The sequence below is a fragment of the Poromitra crassiceps genome (assembly GCF_964638095.1).
Source record: "Poromitra crassiceps genome assembly, chromosome: 21".
Lineage (NCBI taxonomy): Eukaryota > Metazoa > Chordata > Actinopteri > Beryciformes > Melamphaidae > Poromitra > Poromitra crassiceps.
The window spans coordinates 7,292,183-7,319,375 of record NC_139638.1 but is presented as its reverse complement, the minus strand read 5'-3'; the positions used below and the strand labels follow the sequence as shown (position 1 = coordinate 7,319,375).

Genomic DNA, 27,193 nt, shown 5'->3' with positions numbered 1-27,193 from the left:
AGGAATTATGCAGAGACCAAAAGAGTGTTAAACAAATCAAACCTATCTTATATTTTAGATTCTTTAAAGCCGCCCTTTGCCTTGAGGGAAAGGCAAAGGCTTTGGGAAGAAATTCATATATGGCCATCAAATTTCAAGCATCATGCCTTTAAAACCCCTTCTAAAGGGGCCTATTTCTGAAGAAAATGGTGAAAACAACATACCCAAACTAAAATGCTTACTGTGGCTGAACCGCTAGGGTTACAGACAACTGCCTGACCATTTCTGAAAGGTAAGACTTTGAAGTTTCTGTTCCAAGTGTCAGAATGACTCTATGTGTTACTCACCCTGAGTAACACCAGCTCAAACACAGTGGTTGATTCTTGCCTAGAATAAAAAACACTTTTACAGTGTAAACAGTTACCTGTGGTTGTTGTATTTATGGCTAGAAACCCAATGGGGACATAGCCACAGGCCTTACCACATCACAACTCAAAGGAGATGAAAAAATATCAAAACATGAGTATTTGGCAGTGGTTTTAGTAGGGAGATACCTAGGCGGATTTCCAAAAAGCCATTTGGAGACTCCAAATGGACACCTGGTAACCAAATGACTTTAGAGGCATATGATATATATATATATTTTTTTTCCCCCAACAATATCACATAAATTACTCATAAAAACAACTTTGTTGTATTTTAGATTTTTTTTTTTTTTTTCAAATCTCTTAGTTACCCAAAGCCTCTCTAAAAGTGGCCAAAAGCAATTGTGATGTCATCAGTGATGTCATAAATCCTTCCTGGCTGAGGCTATAGAAATAGAAGAATAGAGTCAAACCAAATAACTTGAGTACAAATAGTTTTATTTACTCTTTGCAGGGATGTAAAGTCACGGAAAATGAAAAAGGTTACAGATGCCAGGGCAGACATAAAACCACTCAAAAATAATGCTATGTTGGTATGAAAAAGGTGACCGTCACCTAGTGACTAGTTTGCATCCCTGTCTTTCAAAAAAGCACAATTGCACATAGGAACTGTCAATTGACCAATGTGCACACTATAAACGTGTACAATATAATAAAACACGTGTGCAGTATAATAAAAAAAAGTATTGCACCAAGCCCCCTCTCTCTATGGCTCTGGCCACTATAATTCTGTGTCTGGGTGTACTCGATTTCTGCACAGAATGCAGTGTGGAGGCAGACAGGAAGAGCTGAAACAGCTGCAGTACACTGTATTGTGCAGTGGTGGTAACCTGTGGTCCAGGTGTTCTGACAGGCCTGAACTGTAGCTGTGGTGGCTCAACATCTGCCTCATCAACATCATGCCATCCGCAGTAGGAGCATCGGGGGTGGTGGGGACAGTAGGATCAGCGGGGGAGGTAGAGGCCAGTGGGGGCCGACGCTTCCTCTGTGAGATGTCTCTGGCACCCAGTCAATGTCTCCACTTCTGCTTCACAAAAAAAATCATAGTAAACAACCATTCGCCATTTTATGGAGTGCAGGGAAAGACTGCATTTTGAATAAAATCCCCCCACCCCCCTATTGCCAGATCTCCACTTCCCTGCCTACCCCCACCCACCCCCACATCCAGGTGAACCATTTGAATGCAAATAGACACCCATCATCTTACTCTAGTCAAACAATTATACCAAGATAGATTAGAACTGTGAACACTCCAACATATCATTCATATAAAGTCATTGACTGGCTGGAAATTATTTATTTATTTATTTGTTTATTTACGTATTAATGTGAATGTGTCCCACACATTCACATGCCATTTTCATTATTGAATAATATCATAAAACATTTTGAAAATGCATGTATACTCACCGATCGAGCATAGGATCAAACCATCTTCTTCCTCGAGTCAATACTATCCTGATTCTGATTCAGAGAAATCAACATCAGCCTCCTCTAAAATGAGACTTTGTGCCAAGAAAATTAGTCTTCTTCTTTGCTTTCGGCATTGTAAATCAAATAAAACAAATCAGAAAAACCAAAATAATTGTCTTTGACTTTGCTGTTCTTGTTGCCCCATGCGCTATTCAAAACTCCATGCGCAAAGTGAAAACGTTCTTTCCTAGACGCAGGGCTGTAAATGCCCCTCCCCCTCACCCAAACAAAGAGTTGCACCACTCGTTGGAAAGGTAATTTAATTTGCTACAAGACTGGTCAGTCAAATTTTAGCAATCTGCCATTGGATTCGATGCATATGACGTTTACGCATAACAGGCGCCCACATTTGTCAACATCCAACCAGAGCACGACATGAGTTGACTGACACACTGTGTAGCCAATAGAGCCCACAGCAAATTGCGGAAGAACTCATTTTGCTCCAGAGAGTATCTAGTTTCCAAAATGGGTCGTCATTCATCCTTCCGCGTTTGTCTTCACGGTATACAAACAGGAAACCGAACAAAAACAATATCTTCTTCACGGATTTGCAAAGTAAGCAAATATGGTTTTATTGATGATTGTCGCAGTTAGGATGATGTGGTGACTAAATGTAATAGCTAGTTTTGTTCGTTAGACAATTAGCTTCATTTTCCATGCAAGATTTACTATGAGATATCTTGGTATGGTGGTGCGACAGCCCACTGAACAGTAGTGATACTACCTCGCCTCGGGAAAAAAAATCAGGACTCTTTGTACAAATACGTCTATAACTTCTGCTGTGTTGATCTGAAGAAGAAGACATGGTTCGATGCGCAAGAGTCAGAAGATTCGTTTGGTATGTAGCATGAACAACATTGTTGAGAATTAACCACGTAATTCACCACGTTAATGACGGATGAACAGCAAAACATCTGAAACGTAACGGTGACGTTACGCTACGCGAGAACAGGTTTTAAATCAACAATGGCTTTTCAACACATAATGTTTAATTTGATAAAAGTCATAAATATGGAACTATATAGGTGGTGTGCTGCCAACAGTCAATGCATACAGTAGTACACTAACTACCCCACATCAACAAATCAACAAACTATCCCTTTATTGTAGTGTCCCAATGTAAAATCCCAGAGCAACCACATTTGGCAGATGTGTTGCTATGGCCCACCACTACTCATGTGAGGCCAGACATGGGGGATGTGTTGACCAGATGGTGGCGCTATAGAAACTTTACGTTTTGGCCTATAACTTTTGCACCGTATGGGCCAAAATAAAAATTCCACTTTCCCTGGATTCCTTGGTTCATTCTGCATCCATCCTGCCCCACCCATTTCCACCCACAAGATGTCCCACCATTTTGAATTTTGTATACAATTGTCAAATTTTGTCAAATTTTGTCATTGAGGATCAGAGTCCATCTTGTCTGTGTGTAATTGCCCTGTTTTTTTAGTCAAAGTCTTCCCTTTACCGCCGGGTCCAAATTGATTTAGCATAATAAGCGCCTGACTGATTTTCCCACCGGGGCGTTTTTTAGAATAAATACGGTTTTTTGTACTGTATGTTTTTGTGTTGACTAAATTCAGTCACTTACGGTAATGGCGTTGTTTTGGAGGAAGTCAGGCGGAAGTTTCTCCTCCGGAGGTCGGGAGATGGCGTCATATTCGGCCGACGAGGAAGGGGAGGAAATGGAGTCGGAGGATGAAGCGGGAGATAGTGGAGATTTAAATGGAAAGAAAAGAAAACAATCGATGTTAAGCACAGATAATGAGTACAGTCGATCAGTGAGGAAGAAGCAGGAGTTTATAGTAGGGATGAGGGCGGTATCGCAAGTAGATGGTCTATTTAGTGATCAACATAAAGTAGGGAAGTTTGTGGAGAAGGTACTTGGGCAGGTAAGGTCAGTTAGAATAGCAAGAAGTGGACTAGTTATAATTGAGTGTGTGTCAAAAGAGCAGAGAGACAAAGCTGTAGAGGGAATAAAGTGGTGTAGAAGTAGTAGAGGTGTTCGTGCTAGTGTAACATGTTTTGCACTTGGATCTGAGGCAACTCAGGCAAGGAAGAAGGGTGTGGTGAGTGGTGTGCCTCTGTCGGTAGAGGCTGAGTTGTTTGAATGTGTGGAGGGTGTGCTGGATGCAAAGAGATTGACGCGATATCGTGAGGGGGAAAGGGAGGAGAGTTTGTCTGTGTGTTTGACCTTTGATGGAGAGTTGCCTGAGAGAGTGTATGTTGATTATTGTTGTTATAGGGTAAGGCCGTTTGAAAGAGCACCGCTGAGATGTTATTGCTGTCAAGAGTATGGTCATGTTGCTGCTGTGTGTAGAGGGGTCAGGAGATGTGGGAGATGTGGGGGAAAGGAGTGTGAGAGAGACAATTGTTCAGAGGAAGACGAGGCGAAGTGCCTACACTGTGATGGTGATCATCATGCGGGTTCAAAGCAATGCCCAAGGAGAGTAAATGAGGTGAAAGTGAATCAGATTAGGGTAAAGGAGAAGGGTATGTCATATGCTGAAGCTGTTAAAAGAGTGGAGAATGAGAGCGATACAATGGAAGAAATTGAAAAGGAACCAGAGAAGAAACAGAAGGGAGTTGAACAAAACATTTGTGTGGGCAAAAAAGGATTTTTGACATTTATGGCCATGGTGATTAATTGTACAGAGCAGATCAAGGGAAAAAAGGAGAAGATTAAGATGATGATGGATGCAGCTAGAAGGTTCTTGAATGTTGTTGACATTTCCGGAGAGGAGATCGAGAAGGCACTGAGGGATGATTTCCCGCCGACTGAGTCGTAGAATGGACATAATATATCGTGAATGGGAGCACTATGGGTAGATACATGATGAACACTGTAAATAGATTCCACTATAAAGAAGACATCAAACTCCAGTAGGTGGCGGTAATGCACAAAAAGTTGTTTGCCAACCGCCATAAAACAATAGTAGAAGAAGAAGAAGAAGAAGAAGTTTCTCCTCCTGTAAGACAGTTTTATATTTTATTTATACATGCTGCATACTGCATTGTTTAATGCTAGGGATTCCCTTAGGCAACGTACTGGAGATGCTGTCTAACCAGGAGCAGTGGGCGACTTACGCTAACGTAGCTCAGTTGTGCCTTGTAAAAGTGCATTTCTCTCAGCAGAACAGTGATCATACATGCAGTATGGATTATACCCATTATACTGGACATGTATTGGAAACTTGGCGTCTACCTACTATTTGGTAAGTCTCCTTGTTTTTTCTAACAATAGGGCTGCAGTGCTGTTTGTTTGGGTGGCATTAGCTTGGTAGCTAGCTATGTTAGCGTGCCTTCAATGTTGCTTTGGGAGTGTCTGGCAAGCGAGACTAATAACGTTGCTATGACTTCTTTCCAATGAAACACAAACAACTGCATGTGTGAGCGGTAGGCTAATGTGACTTGTTTAAAATATGGTATGGCTGCTTGGCAGAGGAAGAAGAGGAGAGCAATGAACTGATACTGTAATGTACCGTAGTTTAATGAATGAATGATAATGATGATGAAGGCAATAGGCAGTACAATACTAGGCATGTTCAAAACTGCCTTCACCTACCCTCTTGTGTGTACTAAGTACTATCTCACTGGTTTAAACTGCCTGTACCATAGCCTCTTGTGTGTACTAAGTACTATCTCACTGGTTTAAACTGCCTGTACCTATAGGTACAGGCAGTTTAGAGGCTATAGCCTCTTGTGTGTACTAAGTACTATCTCACTGGTTTAAACTGCCTGTACCTAGCTTCTTGTGTGTACTAAGTACTATCTCACTGGTTTAAATAAGCAATTTCAAAAAATAATAATCGCCTGGCTCAATTATGCCCAAATGGAAATAACCGCCTGACTCTAAATTGCCGCCTGGTCTTCCTTTTACCGCCTGGTCCAAATTGCTTTAGCATAATAAGCGCCCGGGCTCTTATTGGCAGAATTACGGTATATATATATATATATATATATATATATATATATATATATATATATATATCCTAAATTATTTCTACTAACCAATGATTTCATTCCACTCTCACTCTGACTTTCATTCCACTCTCACTCTGACATTGCTTTCTTCATTCCAAATTTGGCATACTTCCTTTTTTAACTGAAAAAAAAGTTGCTCTTAAAAAGATAATTATATTATAAGCCACACTCACTGCAGTTGTGAGCAACATTACCTTACCAGTCAAGTTGTTGTGTAAGAAGCACGCGACCCAGCAGCTGTACGGCTGTTGCCAAGGAAGAAGGAGATTAATAAACAATAAATGAATTGTAATGCTGATATCACCAGTCTGCAGGAGGGCAGAGGACTCTATGGCTGAAAGTGATTGTTGGGAGGGAAAGTAACCAAACGACTCCCCCTGCTGGCTGCATTAAACCCTGAGAGAATCCCCATCAATTTCAAGTAATTTTTCGCAAGCAATTAACTGCAGGCATTTTGTCATAAGAGTATCAAGATGAGAAACTGATAAGGATCCAAACTGGAGCCAAAGCCATCAGAGTAAAAACATCTAACAGAAGCTCACAGATGGAACAGAGCTTTTCTCGTTATGCCCTCTGAACAATGACCTGTTCACCACACACACCCATGATCCACTCCCTGACTTGAGGAAACCTGTTTGGTGGCCTCACACAGATCAGTCAGCATCCAGATCTACTGGATCCCAGCCGATTTAGTACCTGGAAAGAGCTGGCCCAGGTGACATATCAAAGACTGCAGAATACCGTGCGTCCTCACCTGGTATAGCACGTACGACGGAGGCTCGGGTCCGAATCCGACCCGAGGTCCTTTGCCGCATGTCATCCCCTCTCTCTATCCTCACCTTTCCTGTCTGCCTACTGTCCTATCTAAATAAAGGCAGAAATGCCCCAAAAAAGCATCTTAAAAAAAAGGCAGGATATTTACGGAAGATTTTCAGGCTCTTATGTCCGGTAAAGAACTTCCTAATTGTGAAGTGCAACTTTCTTTTTCAAATAACACACTCATATATATTCCTCTCATATCTCCTTCTTGTCAGACCTACTTCAACAGTCACAGATCAAGGTTTAAAGCTACAATATGAAACAATATATATGTTTCATATGGTGTTATGTCATCAGAAGGGTAGAACGTAATTTAGTTTTCAGACCTTTCAGTTAGCTTCAAAAAGTGACCCCACACCTCAATGAAGACATCTTCTCTTCCTGTAACTCTATAAGTTACCCTTTCATATGATGCTGTGTGGCACATTAGTTCCAACCGTTCCTCGAATGTAATAGGAGTAGGTGACTTCCAATTTCTTAATGCGATTCTACATCCTGATATCATGGCCATTCTATACCACAGCCCTTGGTATTTAGACGATATAGTATATTTTGGTAACAAACCCAGTATGCAAGTCGCAGGAGACTTATGCAGTTTTTTATTCAGTACTTCACTCAAAAATACTACAATTTTGTCCCACAAACGTACCTATATCTTTATCACACCTCCAGCAGGTGTCATTATTTCTCAACTTAAGTTTGGCTATAGCTTACTGGGGATCCAATAGCTTCTATTTAACACTTTGTATAGGATAAGTTGTGACTGTGCTTCCCCAGAGCATTTATACCATTTGGCCACTAACTTCTTCCAAGTATCTTCAGAAATATCTTCACATATATCCTTCTCCCAGCTTAATTTCAGGCCTGTCAGGTTGGGTGCCTGATGATCTCTGATGACATCATAACACCTTGTTGCACCTCCCCTTCTATACCAGTCTTGATAAAATACTCCTTTAATCCCAGTTAATGGGTCAAGTGAAGAATTTGTCACAGAGGATATACAGGCCCCTATCGTTGCATCGGCCTAGTTTCTACGCCGAGCGCCTGGCGCAGTGGCCGTGGACCAGCGCACTTGATATCTTGGTCTTGGCGCTAGACGCAGCCTAAACCATTACAACCACGCCTTTTAAGCGTTAAATTATGCACCGTCATGCTCATTGGATAAGTGCAATAAACGAATCGCACGCTTGCCTTTTAAGCTCCAATTCCAGTGGTCCCGCAAAACCAGACAGAAGCCAAGCGCCCTGCCCCCCCCCCCCCCACCCCCCCCCCCCCCCTCCCTTCATCCAGTCTGTCTGTCTCCATATACTGTAGGCTATTATTCCATATTATTATGCTTCTCAAACCAATCTAACTGCAGTTTAAATACTGCAAGCATGTAAATACGCTACACTATAGCAAGATCAAAGTGAAAAGAATGTTCTAAAGGCATCAGCTAGAAAAATATAGCCTATCCCTATATGATGAGATTAATTTTATATTGGTGAAAGTTTGTCCAGAAAGATATCGTTTTCTCTCCCCTGCTGCAGGTAGAATGATGCACATAAATATACCCTACATTATGTAAAGTCATTGCATAAATGTGTTTTTATTGTAAAACTAAATGTGAAGTAGGGCCAAGTTATTGGAGCGGACATCACAGTATAGCAGATGACAGTAGGAAGCGCGTTCCGCTGTCACTTATCTAAATCACGTTAAATCGACAAGGGATATATATAGGCCCAGGAGGACATATATGTTTCACTTAGGGTGGTGTTTTAATTTCGATGTTTTATTTGGTCCAATATTGAAATGTTCTACAATTGCAGGCTGTGTTACCATTACACATTATTTTAGATCGACCTTTTATATCTATTTCGCCTCATTTGGTTGCTATTTAGTAGCGAAATGAAGTACCCAATTGCATGCTGGGACATTCACAGGCAGTGAACTTACAACTGCTATTTCCTATAGGATGTCTGAGCGAGGGAGTCAGAGAGAGACAGTCGTATTGTGCCTGTCAGACTGAGGAGAGAGGGAGAGAGTGACACAGAGAAGGGTGACAGAGGAGAGAGCCAGAGGGGAGCGCTCCGCGCAACTGGCGCACTGAATAGGCCTGCTTTTCAAAAGCGCAAAGCGCTAAATTTAGGCCGACACGCCCACTCAGGCCCATTCTGGGACTGCGCCACGCCCATTCGGCCTAAAGCGCATTTGGCAGGTAAAGCCATATTGATATCGTCCCAAAACAGGCGCAAGGCACATTTTTTTGCGGTTAAGGCCCGTTTTAGCGCCGAAGGCCTGTGGGAGAATAGGGCCCATAGTGCCTAATCTGCAAGAACCTATAGAAATGTTTGTTGTCTAATCTAAAATCATTCTTGATGTCCTCAAAGGGTATTACCCCATATTATCCTGCTATGTCCCCTAGAACATGAATTCCTGATTTGATCCAGTCCTCCCACATGAAAGACTATGGGTTAGCTCTAGTTAATTTGTGTGACTGGTTCCAGGTTTCTCGAACAAAAGACAGAAGAGGGTTCTTAAGAGGTATAGGTCTGTCTGATTGTGTTAGGAAGGATTCTAAAGATGAAGGAGACACCAGTTCTTCCTCAATCTTGACCCAGACAGGTACCTGTTCTACAGAAAGATTTGGTGCTGGTATTTTGACCCACATCTAAGCGGAGGTAATTTTTCAGTTTTGTACAGAATATGAAAATGCAGATTGTAAACTTTCAAATGTTGTGTCACACATTGTAATCTGAAAGGAAATGAAGGAGTTATGCTTATTTGAATGTCCACGCTCCTAAAAGCCACATTCAGAGATAACGGCCCTCAAAGTTGGAGAAGCTTTTCACACCTATAGGCAGCCAGGTATAGGGGGGACTGGACAACAAGGACTTTTATTTACTGGTGGAATGGATAGTTCAAAACCTAAACTTGTGTATTAATGGAAAAAACTAAATTAAAAAGAAAAATAAACTATTTTCTCATTTTCTGGGAATGAGAATTGGCCTACATGTGGTCCCTTCCTCTGAGGTGTGTCACTCTACCTCTCTCTCTCTCTCTCTCTCTCTCTCTCTACCTCTCTCTCTCTCTCTCTCTCTCTATATATCTCTGTCTCTCAACATATTTTTTTTAACCCTTTCTCTCCTCCCTAGCAGGCTACTGCTTCATTGCTTCCTAGATACATGTGTGATATTTCATTGCTCTAAGGATGATAAAAAAGGTGTATTAAACTATTCACTGTCTAACCATTCCTGAACATGTACACACAAATATTGCTTTGTGCCTATTTATCCCGGGCAACGCCGGGTACATTGTTAGTATAGACGGTTTTAACTTGACAACAAAACATTCTAAATTGAACCCCAGCTCACTTCCTGTTGCAGTGTTTGCTAGTAGAGTAGAGCAGGACTAACAGGACCAGAACCAGAATCAGCTTTATTGGCTAAGAATGTATAGAAATAAATAGAAGGAATTTGACTCCGGTATACGTTGTTGCCCTCAATGTAGGCCTACAGGGGGGAAAAGGTATTGTTGCTCTCAATGTAGGCCTACAGGGGGGAAAGGTATTGTTGCTCTCAATATAGGCCTACAGGGGGGGAAAGGTATTGCTGCTCTCAATGTAGGCCTACAGGGGGAAAAGGTATTGTTGCTCTCAATGTAGGCCTACAGGGGGGAAGGGTATTGTTGCTCTCAATGTAGGCCTACAGGGGGGGAAAGGTATTGTTGCCCTCAATGTAGGCCTACAGGGGGGAAAATGTATTGTTGCTCTCAATGTAGGCCTACAGGGGGGAAAAGATATTGTTGCTCTCAATGTAGGCCTACAGGGGGGAAAGGTATTGCTGCTCTCAATGTAGGCATACAGGGGGGAAAAGGTATTGTTGCTCTCAATGTAGGCCTACAGGGGGGAAAATATATTGTTGCTCTCAATGTAGGCCTACAGGGGGGGAAAGGTATTGCTGCTCTCAATGTAGGCCTACAGGGGGGAAAAGGTATTGTTGCTCTCAATGTAGGCCTACAGGGGGGAAAATATATTGTTGCTCTCAATGTAAGCCTACGGGGGGGGAAAGGTATTGCTGCTCTCAATGTAGACCTACAGGGGGGAAAAGGTATTGTTGCTCTCAATGTAGGCCTACAGGGGGGAAAGGTATTGTTGCTCTCAATGTAGGCCTACAGGGGGGGAAAGGTATTGTTGCCCTCAATGTAGGCCTACAGGGGGAAATGTATTGTTGCTCTCAATGTAGGCATACGGGGGAAAAGATATTGTTGCTCTCAATGTAGGCCTACAGGGGGGAAAGGTATTGCTGCTCTCAATGCAGGCATACAGGGGGGAAAAGGTATTGTTGCGCTCAATGTAGGCCTAAAGGGGAAAAAATATATTGTTGCTCTCAATGTAGGCCTACAGGGGGGAAAGGTATTGCTGCTCTCAATGTAGGCCTACAGGGGGGAAAAGGTATTGTTGCTCTCAATGTAGGCCTACAGCGGGAAAGGTATTGCTGCTCTCAATGTAGGCCTACAGGGGGAAAGATATTGTTGCTCTCAATGTAGGCCTACAGGGGGGAAAGGTATTGCTGCTCTCAATGTAGGCCTACAGGGGGGAAAAGGTATTGCTGCTCTCAATGTAGGCCTACAGGGGGGGAAAGGTATTGTTGCTCTCAATGTAGGCCTACAGGGGGGAAAGATATTGTTGCTCTCAATGTAGGTCTACAGGGGGGAAAGGTATTGTTGCTCTCAATGTAGGCTTACAGGGGGGGAAAGGTTTTGTTGCCCTCAATGTAGGCCTACAGGGGGGGAAATGTATTGTTGCTCTCAATGTAGGCATACGGGGGAAAAGATATTGTTGCTCTCAATGTAGGCCTACAGGGGGGGAAAGGTATTGCTGCTCTCAATGTAGGCCTACAGGGGGGAAAAGGTATTGTTGCTCTCAATGTAGGCCTACAGGGGGGAAAATATATTGTTGCTCTCAATGTAAGCCTACGGGGGGGAAAGGTATTGCTGCTCTCAATGTAGGCCTACAGGGGGGAAAAGGTATTGTTGCTCTCAATGTAGGCCTACAGGGGGAAAGGTATTGTTGCTCTCAATGTAGGCCTACAGGGGGGAAAGGTATTGTTGCCCTCAATGTAGGCCTACAGGGGGGGAAATGTATTGTTGCTCTCAATGTAGGCATACGGGGGAAAAGATATTGTTGCTCTCAATGTAGGCCTACAGGGGGGAAAGGTATTGCTGCTCTCAATGTAGGCATACAGGGGGGAAAAGGTATTGTTGCGCTCAATGTAGGCCTACAGGGGGAAAATATATTGTTGCTCTCAATGTAGGCCTACAGGGGGGAAATGTATTGCTGCTCTCAATGTAGGCCTACAGGGGGGAAAAGGTATTGTTGCTCTCAATGTAGGCCTACAGGGGGAAAGGTATTGCTGCTCTCAATGTAGGCCTACAGGGGGGAAAGATATTGTTGCTCTCAATGTAGGTCTACAGGGGGGAAAGGTATTGCTGCTCTCAATGTAGGCCTACAGGGGGGAAAAGGTATTGCTGCTCTCAATGTAGGCCTACAGGGGGGAAAAGGTATTGCTGCTCTCAATGTAGGCCTACAGGGGGGGAAAGGTATTGTTGCTCTCAATGTAGGCCTACAGGGGGGAAAGATATTGTTGCTCTCAATGTAGGTCTACAGGGGGGAAAGGTATTGCTGCTCTCAATGTAGGCCTACAGGGGGGAAAATCTATTGCTGCTCTCAATGTAGGCCTACAGGGGGGAAAAGGTATTGTTGCTCTCAATGTAGGCCTACAGGGGGGAAAATATATTGATGCTCTCAATGTAAGCCTACAGGGGGGGAAAGGTATTGCTGCTCTCAATGTAGGCCTACAGGGGGGAAAGGTATTGTTGCTCTCAATGTAGGCCTACAGGGGGGAAAGGTATTGTTGCCCTCAATGTAGGCCTACAGGGGGGGAAATGTATTGTTGCTCTCAATGTAGGCATACGGGGGAAAATATATTGTTGCTCTCAATGTAGGCCTACAGGGGGGAAAGGTATTGCTGCTCTCAATGTAGGCATACAGGGGGGAAAAGGTATTGTTGCTCTCAATGTAGGTCTACAGGGGGGGAAATATATTGTTGCTCTCAATGTAGGCCTACAGGGGGGGAAAGGTATTGCTGCTCTCAATGTAGGCCTACAGGGGGGAAAAGGTATTGTTGCTCTCAATGTAGGCCTACAGGGGGAAAGGTATTGCTGCTCTCAATGTAGGCCTACAGGGGGGAAAGATATTGTTGCTCTCAATGTAGGCATACGGGGGAAAATATATTGTTGCTCTCAATGTAGGCCTACAGGGGGGAAAGGTATTGCTGCTCTCAATGTAGGCATACAGGGGGGAAAAGGTATTGTTGCTCTCAATGTAGGTCTACAGGGGGGGAAATATATTGTTGCTCTCAATGTAGGCCTACAGGGGGGGAAAGGTATTGCTGCTCTCAATGTAGGCCTACAGGGGGGAAAATGTATTGTTGCTCTCAATGTAGGCCTACAGGGGGAAAGGTATTGCTGCTCTCAATGTAGGCCTACAGGGGGGAAAGATATTGTTGCTCTCAATGTAGGTCTACAGGGGGGAAAGGTATTGCTGCTCTCAATGTAGGCCTACAGGGGGGAAAAGGTATTGCTGCTCTCAATGTAGGCCTACAGGGGGGAAAAGGTATTGCTGCTCTCAATGTAGGCCTACAGGGGGGAAAAGGTATTGTTGCCCTCAATGTAGGCATACAGGGGGGAAAGGTATTGCTGCTCTCAATGTAGGCCTACAGGGGGGGAAGGTATTGTTGCCCTCAATGTAGGCCTACAGGGGGGAAAGGTATTGCTGCTCTCAATGTAGGCCTACAGGGGCAAAATGTATTGCTGCTCTCAATGTAGGCCTACAGGGGGAAAAGGTATTGCTGCTCTCAATGTAGGCCTACAGGGGGGGAAATGTATTGCTGCTCTCAATGTAGGCCTACAGGGGAAAAATGTATTGTTGCTCTCAATGTAGGCCTACAGGGGGGAAAGGTATTGTTGCCCTCAATGTAGTCCTACATGGGGAAAAGGTGTTGCTGCTCTCAATGTAGTCCTACGGGGGGGGAAAAGGTATTGCTGCTCTCAATGTAGGCCTACAGGGGGGAAAAGGTATTGCTGCTCTCAATGTAGGCCTACAGGGGGGGAAAGGTATTGCTGCTCTCAATGTAGGCCTACAGGGGGGAAAGATATTGTTGCTCTCAATGTAGGTCTACAGGGGGGAAAGGTATTGCTGCTCTCAATGTAGGCCTACAGGGGGGAAAAGGTATTGCTGCTCTCAATGTAGCCCTACAGGGTGGAAAGGTTATTGCTGCTCTCAATGTAGGCCTACAGGGGGAAAAGGTATTGCTGCTCTCAATGTAGGCCTACAGGGGGAAAAGGTATTGCTGCTCTCAATGTAGGCCTACAGGGGGGGAAAGGTATTGCTGCTCTCAATGTAGGCCTACAGGGGGAAAATGTATTGTTGCTCTCAATGTAGGTCTACAGGGGGGAAAGGTATTGTTGCCCTCAATGTAGGCCTACAGGGGGAAAAGGTATTGCTGCTCTCAATGTAGGCCTACAGGGGGAAAAGGTATTGCTGCTCTCAATGTAGGCCTACAGGGGGGGAAAGGTATTGTTGCTCTCAATGTAGGCCTACAGGGGGGGAAAGGTATTGCAAAAAAACTAAAATAACAAACAAAGACATCGATCAAAGACTGACTGACAATTCGGTGAAAACCGTCTCTATCTATAACTATAACGACCCCCTGTGTTGTTCACAAGTGTAAAATAATCCCTCATAAATACATCCTTTATTTTAAAGTGATAAACCAATGCTTAAAGGAAATGTAGTTCATATTTACTCTTTAATCAGAATCCTTTAATTTGTAAATATATTTGCACATGCAAGGAATTTAGCTGAGTGGTTGTTTTGTTAAAATAAAGAATAAAACACAATTTAACAGACTAAAAACAGTACATAAAGAAACAGTAGATATATAAAACAATGTATCGAAAGTATACAAGAAACAAAATCCAGTCTCATAAAGATCTGGTGATGGAAATGTGGAAAATATCAAGCTAGATACTGGCCCCGCCCCCGCCTCCTGAACTCATGTCTCATCCTTTAAACCCAAAACAAAGGCACAGGGAGACACAGCATGATGACCTATAGGCATCACATGTGATCACAAACACATTTCACTGACTGCTTTTCATATAGGGAGAGAACGTTTCTAATTTGCCACCATGTATTTTTTTGCTTCAAACCGTGGAGGGCAGCCAACAATGGAGAACGCGTTGTTCATCCAATCACGTGCAGCAAGCAACAAACATGGAGCCCGAAGCCTGATAGGCTATATGAGTACCGCAGCAATGAGTCCGCAAGTATACTTCTGGGTTCCTCAGTGGAAAAGTGAATCGGGTTTTAGAATGAGGATTTCACTTAAATGCTGTGCACTTCCTGAATAAAGTGCACAGCACGTTTTCTATAATTTAAAATGAGAGGTTACGACTTTACCAAAGAAAAAGACCCCAACAACAATCTGGGTTTCTCATGTGGCCCCCAGGAAAAATATTTACCCCCCCCTGTTATAAGCATCACATCTACACTCTTAAAACAAATGTGTTGGCAGCTGACACATTTTTTGTGTTATTACCAGCAGACACATATTTTGTTGATTTCTACAAACAATGTGTTGTTTCATCTAGATTGGGCACACAAAACAAGTGTTAACCATTGACCAATCACATCGCTACTAAAAGCTCTAACAATGTGTTGTAAACTCACACAGTTTTTGTGTTTTTACCAAGCCGACACATAATTGTGTTGTCTTCTACAAATATCTGTAGAACACAACACATAACACATAATATGTGTTATTGGATTGGATTACACCAGTGGTTCTCAAACTTGTTTTAGCGTCACCTTTTCCTGGATTTCTGAATCTTTTTCCCAGACTACAACTTTTTCCTTAACTCATTCACCGCCAATGACGTCTTTGACGTGTTATCAGCAATGGCCTTCCCCGCCAAGGACGTGTTTGACGTGTTTTTGTTTTTATTGGTGCAGCGCCTGCAGCAAACACTTGCCCAGCCTGTCACACAGACACAGGTCCCTGCCTTCAAAGGGTAGCCGACAGCACGCGATCAAACACATACCGCAGCTGTTGTTTTATAAATTGAGCAAGAGGAATAGCAGAGAGCGGGTAACGCTTCCTTGTGCAGACAGGAGAAACGCAATTGAAACGCCCTCGGCACGAGCTGGAGTCGCCTTCCTCTGTGCCAGCCAGGAGAAAACGGGAGAAAGTAATCAAGAGATGTGTTTGATCATCGGAGGAATGAGGAAATGATCGATCAGTTTGCGAGGGCGGTGAGGACGTGTTGAATAGCCGAGGGGAAAACGGGAACGATCAAATAGCAGAGTTGATAGGGAGACGGGTGTACCAGAACAAATCAAAAATAAACACAGGAACAGCTAGGCAGCAGCGGGCAGAAGGCACTCACAGCAGCCCGCTGTCCTTCTCAAGAGCTCTTCAGTTATGAAATCGCTGGGCTGCGTGCCCTCCAGTGTTGCTCCTGGCCAATCCCAGCGCCACAGGGCGTGGTTATTGCTTATCCTATGTTGGGTTAGAAATCTAAAAGGGGGATCGTGTGTGTGTGTGTGTGTGTGTGTGTGTGTGTGTGTGTGTGTGTGTGTGTGTGTGTGTGTGTGTGTGTCTGTCTGTCTGTCTGTCTGTCTGTCTGTCTGTCTGTCTGTCTGTCTGCACACTCACACCGAGTAAACTGCATTGTTGAATGTAAAAAAAAGCACTTCATGTGTGTATATATATATATATATATATTTTTTTTTTGTCATTTGTGTCCTAACGAATAATATTTACATGTCTGATGTCAATACAGTTCAAAATAAAAGAATTGAGAGTGAGTTATGCCTGAGATTGTGCCCTTTTACAAAAATGCTTTTTTCTCCCTTTTCTCTTCCCAGACAGGCTTTTTTGATGAACATGGGGTGTATAAAAAGGGTTATAAGTAGAGTACAGAACATGCTAAAAGCTAACTTTCTTTTTGGGGGTGAAAGTAGAGACTTAGATCTTCATTTCGAGGTATTGGACATCACTGTAGTCCTAGTACAGAATTTACTGTGGGTCTTGAAAGATGACCAAACATTATGGAAATACTTGGCCTGTGCCAAAAATGCCAGTCAGATATTGGCAGTGAATGAGTTAAAAAACTGAGAAAACCATAGCATATGATGCAATGAATGAATGATAACCCACCTTTTGAAGAATATAACATTACAAAATAAGAAATGGGGAGGAAGTCTGAAAATTGAAAAATAAAATATGGGGGGGGGGGGGGGGGGGGGAGAGTTGTAATTAGTGCATCCTAAACAGATTTATTTGAACGTTTCATTTATTTTCACAGTTTATTCTTACATTTTTACATCTTCTCCTTTCTCTCAAGAACCCCCTGCAGTACGTACCCATAGGGGTACGCGTACCCCAGTTTGGGAACCACTGGACTACACAAACAAATGTGTTAAACCATTGACCAATCACATCGTTAATAAAAACTTTCTACTCCCGCCAGAAGATTCTAGATTATTCCATGTGGAACCACCGATGGACCAGGAAGGTAAATGTCTTAATTCATGTTAGATTTGTATTTGGCAATGAAAAGCTCGATTTGTCAAAGCTAGACGTGCTGTATGCTGTCACTAGCTGTCACTGCTGTCAGTGCGGGATGACCCGGAGACTGTAAATTAGCTCCCTCCGGGTCAATGCTAACTTGAATAGCTAACGTCGATAGCTAGCTAGTGGATATCATGATATCATGCCATTATTTATTTTACCATGGGCCCGTGGCCACAAGTTACTCTTTGGCCAGATAAACGATGGTAAGTGGCCGAAAATGTGCTGTGAGCTACATTATTTTTCCTATCGTCATTGATTTATTTAGCAAACCTAGTAGCTAACGATTCCCTTCACCTCAATGCTGACAGCCTGCATGGAAGTGAGTGAAGCTAACGTTAGCTAGCTTGTTAGTTAGCTGCGCTCGCTTTAAACTTTTGGAAATAATACCTTCCGTAGCATATTTTCTGTTGTATTACAATTGTGCCGCAAAAAGTAGTCTTTGCAATGTGTGTGTGTGGCAGTGGTAATGCAATAGTATCACTGTTCAGCATCATGCAGTGTCAGTTTAGGCTTAGCATGTAAAGTTGCAATGTATTGTGACCTAATTCAGAGTGAAATGGGATAGACAAATATATAAACGTTTCTATATCTATGGATAGTTAAGTAAAACAACGTGGCTAACTTCTGCATTGTGACCTAATTCAGAGTGAAATGGGATAGAAACAAATAAACGTTTCTATATCTATCGATAGTTAAGTAAAACAACGTGGCTAAGTATTAGCCTCTCTGGTCTAGCATGCACTACCTCCAGTCATAATAGGAATGCCTCCGGTTAGCTAACGTTAGCTACTAGATTAGGTAGTACTAGTAGGCAAGTAAAACAACATGGCTAGGATTTGCAGGGCCATTTGGCCTCTGGTTACTGTAACGTTAGTGGCTATTGCTGTTGTCAAGTTAGCCTGGCTAATTTAATGTGGTAAATTGGTATACATTTTTGATTAGCTAGCTATTAAAACGTGGAGGGTGAAAGAAGGTGAAACCTAGTTAGCTTATTATAAGCCTGATTTTCCACTTGTGCAGGGCTATGTCTTCATGTTCTGCTGTCATGATTTAGCTTTCTTTGTCATGTTGGTGAATGATTCATCACTATAACAGCATTGTTATACTGGTAGCCTACTTGTTTTCCACACACTTGTGGCACTGGAAGATGAATACTGTTTAGAGATTAGCCTGTCTGAGTGAAGTAATGTTTGAGGTTATATGATGTGACTAATAGAACAGTTGCTCAGTCATACTTCTTTCAATCATAGACTATATAAATATGTAAGCCTGTTTCTCCTATAGGTTACACCAAAATCAATGCAAAAACTTGTCAGTTTTACTGTTGTCTTGCATGTAACTAAGTGTGCCAGACGGCTACATAACTTGAGACCTGCTATGAATCTGTGAGGTCTTTTGTGATATTCAGGTTAAGCCGCAGACCATGTCCGTGTTGTTGATATAGTTGTTTGTTCACATAATTCATGTCCGCGCTCATTGTTTTGACTTGCTGTGTGCCCTCAGTTCCCATTGCGTGACGTCAGAAGAATACATAATTTTGTTGCAAAAAGGGTTATAGGGCAATTCTCTATATTTCAGCCATTAGTATTATAGTATTCTATCCACTCCCTAACCTGAGCTCCTGAGTCCTGACATTGGAGAGCTGTTCTATAGTCTATTCAGTAGAAGCACACTGTAGCCCCATGACAAAGCAGTTTTATTAGTATGAAATAAGTGTTTGCGTCGTGGTTTTGTGTTATTGTAACATGGTGATCAATGACTGGAACCTGTTTTTTCCCCCTTTCTCAGCAAAATGGAGGGTCCAAAGAAGAAAATCCTTGCAACAGTTTTCCTAGATGGCAAAGAGCTCTCCAAGAAGGTTTATGAGCACCACAATGCTGCAGAATTAATTGATGCAAGCAAATCTCAAGTACCTTCTGCAGTACACTTGGATAGACTCCTCAAGTATAATACAGACTTCAATGAGTTTACTGATTCAGATCGTAACACAGACATCAAAGATTTGGATAAATTCCAGATATTTTTCCTGTCGGGGTCTGAGCTAGCGGATGCACAGATTGAAGTGAGATGTCCGGTAAGGTTTGACTGAGATTAGATTGAGAAACATTTGACCTAATATTTTAAATAATTGTGCAGTCCTGTTAAAATATAAAGTTGGGACTGGGGATTTTAAACTGCAATGATAGCATATACATTTTTGCTTTTGTTTGTTGTTTGTGTTTACTCCAGCCTGCTCCCCTGCCTACCCCTCAGCCAAGACAGACAATTTCTCAACCTGCCCATGATGACGAGAGGCTGTGTGACAGTGGATTGGAGGCACTCAAAGCACTGATCCAAACGAAGGCTCCAGCCATACTCACAGAATATGAGGAATCTGGCACCATATGCACAAAAACCAGGAAGCACCTTGTAAGGATTTCTGTCGCCGATCTTGTGGAGAGACGAGGATTGTAAGTTGTTACTGTGTCAAGTAGAGCTGCAACAATTGATTAATCGATTAGTTGATCAACAGGAAATTAATCACCTATTTATTTTTATAATCCATTAATCGTTTAGCCAAATTTTAAAGAGAAAAATGTGTTATCTCATTCCAGCTTCTTTAATGTGAATATTTTCTGGTTTCTTTAGTCTTCTATGACAGTAAACTGATCATCTTTGGGTTCTGGACTGTTGGTTCGGACAAAATAAGATATTAAGGATGTCATCTTGGGCTTTGGGGGGAAATTGATGGCCCTTTTCTTTGACATTTTATAGACCAAAGGACTTTTCGATTAGTTGAGAAAATAATCAACAGATTAATCGATAATGAAAATAATCGTTAGTTGCAGCCCTGGTATGGAATGTGTAGAGTTGAGATACAGATGTTTTGAAAGTGGTCGTGAAATTGGTTCTTCTGTACCATACATAGTAGGGGTGTCACGATACACTCAGTTCACGATACGATACGTATCACGATACTGGGTTCACGATAACGATACGATACGATTTTAACAATATTTTTTTAAACTTGAATAATGACAATATATGACTGGAAAAGTAGTATTTTATTTGAAATGCACAAATACAAAACATGCTGTTGTGGGAAATTGTTATTACAATAACAACTAGAAAAAATATGAGATTGGAGATAAGGCTTATCTTGAAATAGAATGAGTTACACCGTCACTTAGATTTACTTTGAACTAAAAGGTTTCTCAGCAGTATAAATTCTCATTATGCATCTTCATTTTTTCTTCAAACTCAAACAACAAGACTTTTCTTAATCTATTTTTTATGCATCTTCAGTTTTTCCTGTCAAGTAAACAGTTTTGCCAGAAACTCAATTGAATGGTTTCTCTCCTGTATAACTTCTCATGTGTCTCTTCAGACTTGTTCAACTGAACTACTTTCCACACATTGAACTTCAACAAACAAAGACGTTTCTTAGTCTATTTTTGGGGGGGGGGGGGGGGGATTTTTTTTTTTTTTTCTCTCGATATGAGATTTCATCTCAACGATACATATCGTGACGTTTTACTATCGCGAAATTTCGTGGGACGATATATTGTGACACCCCTAATACATAGTCAATTAAAGTGTGAGGTTGGAGTACAGCCTGTTAGCAATATGGTTGATTCATGTTACTATGTCATGATCAGATTTTTTGGTAATAGTTGTGTTATTTTCAGTTACCCGTCCAGTGATGACAAGGTGCGTCTTGCCAAGAATGTTGTCACCATCTTCCCTAAGTTGAGTGTCAAAATCCAGGAACACAATGAAGGATATGTAAGTAAATATCAATTGCTCTCAACTATGCTATGCACGTGGTATAAATTATCTTACAGTATTTGAAACACTTCAATTTGACATACTTAGTCCCAACAAGCAGCATTCATATTGATAACTTTTAAACTTTGAGAATTTGTTGTACATAACTTCAAATCAGTTCTAAAAGCTGAGACTTTATTGAAATACAACATACTGGATCACTTGTATGTCAAATTTACCAGTGGACTGGACACCAGCGATTCCTTACACTTAGGTTCTACGCATGCAACTTTGCCGCTAAGCAAGGCAACATTAAACCAGTATTTGTTGTAAAGGTACTGGTACCATAGTGGTACCAGGTTTCGGACCCAACCCTACTGTTGATGTCCAGTCTGATGACAGAGACAGTGGGAAAAGTGAATTTGCGTCATGTGTAGTTTTACACTTTCTTTTAAGAGTGTAATGGCCAGTTCAAAACAGGGCATGCCAAACTGACCTTGTGGATACAGTAGTTAATTTTAGAAGGAACATTACGGCCACACTCTAGGCATCCACGCCACTGGCCTTTTGGCCTTGTTATAATTCCTGCCTTGTTTTATTGAGTTTGGCATACAGCCCCTCCATACAAGCGTGAACAGCACGGAACTTAGGTTTACAGAGATGGCGGTGCTGTAAAAAGTGCAGTGTAAATAAAGATCATTAATTTGTTTGTTCATTCATTAAAGGAGAACGTCACCGAAAAACAATGCTGATTTATTTTGCACATGATCTCACACATATCTGAAAACTTTAAACAGTTTTGCAGACATTCAGTTTGACAGTTATTGAGAGTTGATTTGAGTTAGTTGATGTGATGTCATTCATGCACAAATTACATCAGGCATCAACTTTAACTCAAATCAACTCTGTCAATAACTGTCAAACTAAATGCTTGTCTGTTTACAGTTTTCAGATATGTGTGAGATCATGTGCAAAATAAATCAGCATTGTTTTTCTGTGAAGGTCTCGTTTAAGGTCTCCCATGAACGTGCACTAGCGCTTATGGAAATCCCTGCAATGGTTTCAGAAATCAGAGCCATTGTATTGTTGATAATGTTGACTGACACCTTACTTTCTCTACCTTCAACCCATACCAAGGAGCACTTCTACGATGCAGCCTCACACAGCGGTTTCATTGAACTGAAACTACGAAACCTTAGAAGGGATTTGGAGGAAAGCCAGAGACGATATCGGCGGAAGAGCACGTCAGGAGCAGTGTCCGCACAAGGTACTTGAAATAATTTGGCAGTAACTAAGCAGCCTTGTGTGTCTGACTGTGGGTGGTCGAGCTGGTGAATGGATTTGTGGAGTTTGTTGGTTCCTCCCGTGGCTGTTAGCAGTTAGCTCCACTTGTTAGCTCCTAGAAGCTTCCTATTGAGTGATTTGGTTTTATTGAGGCAAGGACGAGTGACATAGCCTATCTTGTTTGCCAGTCGGGTGTGTTTTATTTAGTTTATTTTTATTTATTTTGAGGTTTAATACGTTTATATTTGAAAATAATTTATTTGCTTTGAGTGAAGTACTTGAAAATGAAAAAAAAGGTCTTGGAAAAAGTACTTGATTATCCTTGAATTTCATTTTTTAATGGTGTATGACCCCGCAGCTGGCCCTGTAACTGTGACAATGACACACACAGAAGAGGAAGTGGGTGAGTGGGTGACCCTGGCAAAGAGGACGCCACCCAGACCTCAAAACCTCCAAAAAATCCAACAGGCTATGGACCAGACCTACGATCACCGAAGACTGTGGGTTACTTCACAAGCTCCAACTGCAGAGGAGATATTTTGTCTGTATCCACGGTTCATTGACATGCCACATCTGGTAAGCAAATTCTTGATGCTAAATTTGTAGTTATATAATCCTAATACAGTTATCAATTTTTCACTTCTTAGAAGCAATCCCAAAACATTGTTTAATGACAAGAGGCCATACCTCAGTGAATGTAGCCTGTTAAATTCAAATGAACAAATGTAATTGAAATTGACTCAACACAAATTTGTCTTTCTATATCTTAGTTTGATTCAGACTTTGGTAAAATCTTCGTGGGGAAGGCTGACCTTTTCCTTCGCAAATGGGAGACAAACATCATCCCCAAGCTAATGAGGATTGGTTCGTTGGAGTTGTCTGGGGAAATCTGGCAAAATCTGGCAAATCCTTCATCCACCGGGAACAACAGTGATGGTATGTTGGGTCGCATTCATGAACATGTGGTGAACATACACTTAATCACTTTTATAGAATGAATAACTACCTAAGCCAGTTTAATTTTATGGGATGCAACGATACCGGTATCTGGTCCGATACTGGTATCTGGTATACTGTGCTCATTTACTGTACTCTTACTCTTGCGATACTGATACGACCACGCCCACGTACGACCACTTTTCGGCATGCAATCATAATGTGACATTAACCTGAAAGCAACAACAGGCTCACAGCTGATAATGCATTCCAGAGAAGCTGGCTGTTCACACAGAGCGTGTTTTGGATGGAGAAATAAAAGGCTATCAGAGGTCAGCACGTTATATTAATCAGCTGCAGCCACACCACTGCTCCCTCTCCCTCGCTCGGCCACTCACTGTACTAACTTACAGTTATCCGCTATAGCCTGCACACTGCAGCTAGTCTCACTTAACCAGACACATCTCCACACTTCGTTTTGCACTGCAGCTAAACACACCCTGAAACTGTCAAGACAGCCCAAATGGCGAAGTCCTTGCTGTTCAACATGACTGCTATCAAAACTGTCCAACTTGTTGTGGAATGCAATGTCCAGTATAATCCATATTGCCTTATTTCCCCAGTCCCCACCAGCCAACTTCGTCAGGTCATACATATTGTATAGAAAGCCAAAGTGAACGTCACTTCCTGCCTTATGCTATGTACCAGCGTCTGAAAAAATATGAATGGTGATGAACGGAGACAGACCTTTTTTTATCCTGTTTGAATTGTGCTACACATTTGAATTAGGGTACACATATGTTTGTCAATGTAAAAGATAACTTTGCAAGTCAAGAAAGTCGCAGTTTGTGGTAAAACTGTGGCACTAGAAGTTATAAATCAGAAAGACTAAGCACATCTAGTCACATAATAGAAGTCTCTCCCGCCAGTCCATGTTTGTGATGGTGTGACGTATATTGTGCGTCACGAGAGATGTAGTCAGTCGATTGATAAAACTAAACCTGTGACTATCTTGACATGCATAGTTATCTTTTAAATTGAGAAAATGTACATGTGTCCCCCATGGCAAAATTCAAATGGGATGAAAAAAGTAACGTCTGTCTCCATTCACCACCATTCATATTTTTTCAGACGCTGGTACACAGCATAAGGCAGGAAGGGACATTCACTTTGGCTCTCTATTGATCGTGCGGTCAAGCTCCATTTAGTAAACAATTAGTATTGGTTGAACTGAACATGATCGTTTCAAATGCAATCTTGTAAAATATAAATAAACTAAAGAAAATTACTGCTAAAACTGAAACTTTATCTTTTAACTAAACATTGTTAAAGGCATAAAAAAATACATAAATCATCCGTCGACCCCTAATTAAGTACTCATATCAGTACTCTGTATCGGCAAGTACGCAAATGGAAGTACTCCTACTCCGTCTGCAAAAAAAGTGGTATCGGTGCATCCTCATTAATTGGTCAGGATGACTTGGACTTAGGTAGGGGTCAGATATATCTAATTTGCAATCTAATCTTTCCATATAGACATGCTTTGCTTCAAAGCACTTCAGGTGCTCACGCATCTTCTTCCACCAACTGCATCAGGACGAGGGTCAGGATGGAGTCGCTGCAGTGTGAAATCTGCCATTTCCTACCTCCTGGACTTTGCACCAGTAAGTTGTGTATTAAAGGGATATGCCAATATTTTTGGAGATTCGCCTATTTGCCTTTTTGCCAATATTAACGGCAATGTGGCAAATAGGCGAATCTCTAAAAATGTTGCCGTATCCCTTTTAAATGGATAGATCAGATTTTTGGAACCTAGCCCTATTTGCTCCTTACCAATGTTGATTTGTAGATTACTTTCTCAGCACAATCCATGCTGTTGCTCATACTAGCTCCACATAGTTGACCACAAACCAGCACAAGGTCCATGCCGGTTACACTCCTGTCTGTGCAAGCTGACTGATCATTTCATTTCAGTGAGCATCAGACAGCTTGCACAGACAGGAGCATGATCCCATTAACCTTGTATTGGTTTGTGGCTAACTTTGTGGAGCTAATATGAGGAACAACATGGATTGTGCTGAGAAAGGAATCTACCAATCAACATCATCAGTGGTCAGTAACAAATAGGGTTGGGCTTCCAAAAATCAGAACTATCCATTTAATCACTTTTTGGTTGCATCACTGTTGAATTTGCATCCTTGTCTACTACACTTTAGTAAAGCTCCTGATTTTGGGTTATGGTGTTCTCCCCATGATTGTTACCTAAAGTATTTCAAACCCTTTGTGTTACAGCCTGGGACGAGCATCTCATCTCTGCTTGAGAATCCTGATTCATCAGTGAGGGCCCAGCAACCTTACATCGTATGCCTTGGACACCCAAGTGGAGCTTCCCAGCAGTATCTGATCCTCGCAAGAAGTGACAAGATTGCTGTTCCACTTCCAGATGGAGGGCTGACCTCTGCAGTCGACAAGCTGTTCAAGATGTATTGGATTTGCAACCTTCAGTACCCTTTCCAGCTGAAGTCTGTCTTCTCTTTCCTGGAGTATATATATGAGATCCCCTATTCTGGTAAGAAAAGCTCCAACGTTGTTGAGCTGATCTCCAAGCTCCAGTCAATGTCATAAGTAAAGCATGTATGTGTGCCCAAAGTGCAAGCGTGTAATTGGAGGAGAAGTCAGGAGGCTTGTCCGGCACCTCAGAGGCATTCATGCCTTATCAGATTCCCAAGACTTTCAAATTGTTTGTTGTCAGAACAACTGCCAAAGAACATATCACAATCTAAACTCCTATACAAAACATCTTAAGAAAGAACATTCAAATATTACATCAAATGAAGAAGTTGACTTTCTTCCTGGACATTCGGAGGTTGGCAATATGTCAAATGACATTGATGATGAACCAATGTCAGTAGAAGCCACTGCAGATGTTGGACCTGAAGCTGTTACAGCGGATTCAAAGACTCTGAATGATTGTGCGGCTGCATTTGTAGCCCAAATGTATTCTTCACCTAATACAACCCTCACTGATGTGCAGAGGAGTATTGCATGTGCAAAAGAAGTCATGGACCGGACTATGGACATTGTTCAAGAGAGAGTGCACTCCTTTATAGATACCCATTCCATACCTCATGACGACGATGCTGTTACAACGTTGATTGAGGAATTGGAAAGTGGAAGGAAAATGTTTGAGGATGTTGACACTCCTTACAAGATGAGTAAATATTTCTCAGAAAAAATGTCTCTTGTGAAACCAACAGAGGTATTCCTGGGGCATAGGGCAAATACTGCCAGGAAAAATGGACAAATGACACAAGTGCTGATCTCAGACACATTTCAGTACATTTCTATTATTGACACCATCAGATTTCTCTTTAGCAGTGAGAAAATGCAGAGCCTTTACATGGAGTCTAATAGAAGTGTGGATGGTAAAATGCGAGACTATTGCGATGGTGCACACTTTGCTACACATCCTCTGTACAGTAAATATCCAGATGCCTTACAGATACAACTCTATTTCGATGACGTGGAAACTACCAACCCTTTGGGGAGTAAAACCAAAGTACCGTAAATTCCGGACTATAAGCCGCGGCTTTTTTCCCGTTTTTTGGCCCCTGCGGCTTATATAACGGTGCGTCTTATCTATGGATTTTTTCAGAAAAAAAAAAAAAAAAAAAAAAAATCTCTCTTTTTTAGCACTCTTTCTAACTATAAATCCACTTCTGTTTTAATTTCCTCTCTTGCCCTCTTTTCACCACACCGCGGACACTGTGTGCACTGTAAAAATAAACAACGGTGGTGTTGTGTTATGTTGTTTTGTTGAAATGTTGTAATACGGTAAATGGGAGCTTCCTCAAACAGCCATCTCTT

General features: G+C 42.0%; 1 protein-coding gene across 1 annotated transcript; it reads left to right on the top strand.

The window, feature by feature from the left end:
- The first annotated feature begins 17,445 nt into the window (after positions 1 to 17,445).
- On the top strand, positions 17,446 to 26,890 carry LOC310795591 (uncharacterized protein). Its single transcript, XM_083657659.1, has 9 exons — positions 17,446 to 17,562; positions 19,148 to 19,433; positions 19,589 to 19,809; positions 21,028 to 21,124; positions 22,244 to 22,373; positions 22,749 to 22,966; positions 23,161 to 23,326; positions 24,863 to 24,990; positions 25,619 to 26,890. The coding sequence occupies exons 1-9, from the start codon at positions 17,519 to 17,521 to the stop codon at positions 25,949 to 25,951; spliced, it is 1,623 nt and encodes a 540-aa protein (XP_083513785.1). The 5' UTR covers positions 17,446 to 17,518; the 3' UTR covers positions 25,952 to 26,890.
- Positions 26,891 to 27,193: the final 303 nt, after the last annotated feature.

Coding starts and splice junctions, on each gene's coding strand:
- LOC310795591 (XM_083657659.1), top strand. CDS start 17,519: ATGGGCCCGTGGCCACAAGTTACTCTTTGGCCAGATAAACGATG. Junction 17,563..19,147: donor CTTTGGCCAGATAAACGATG/GTAAGTGGCCGA, acceptor CCCCTTTCTCAG/CAAAATGGAGGGTCCAAAGA. Junction 24,991..25,618: donor ACCTCCTGGACTTTGCACCA/GTAAGTTGTGTA, acceptor TTTGTGTTACAG/CCTGGGACGAGCATCTCATC.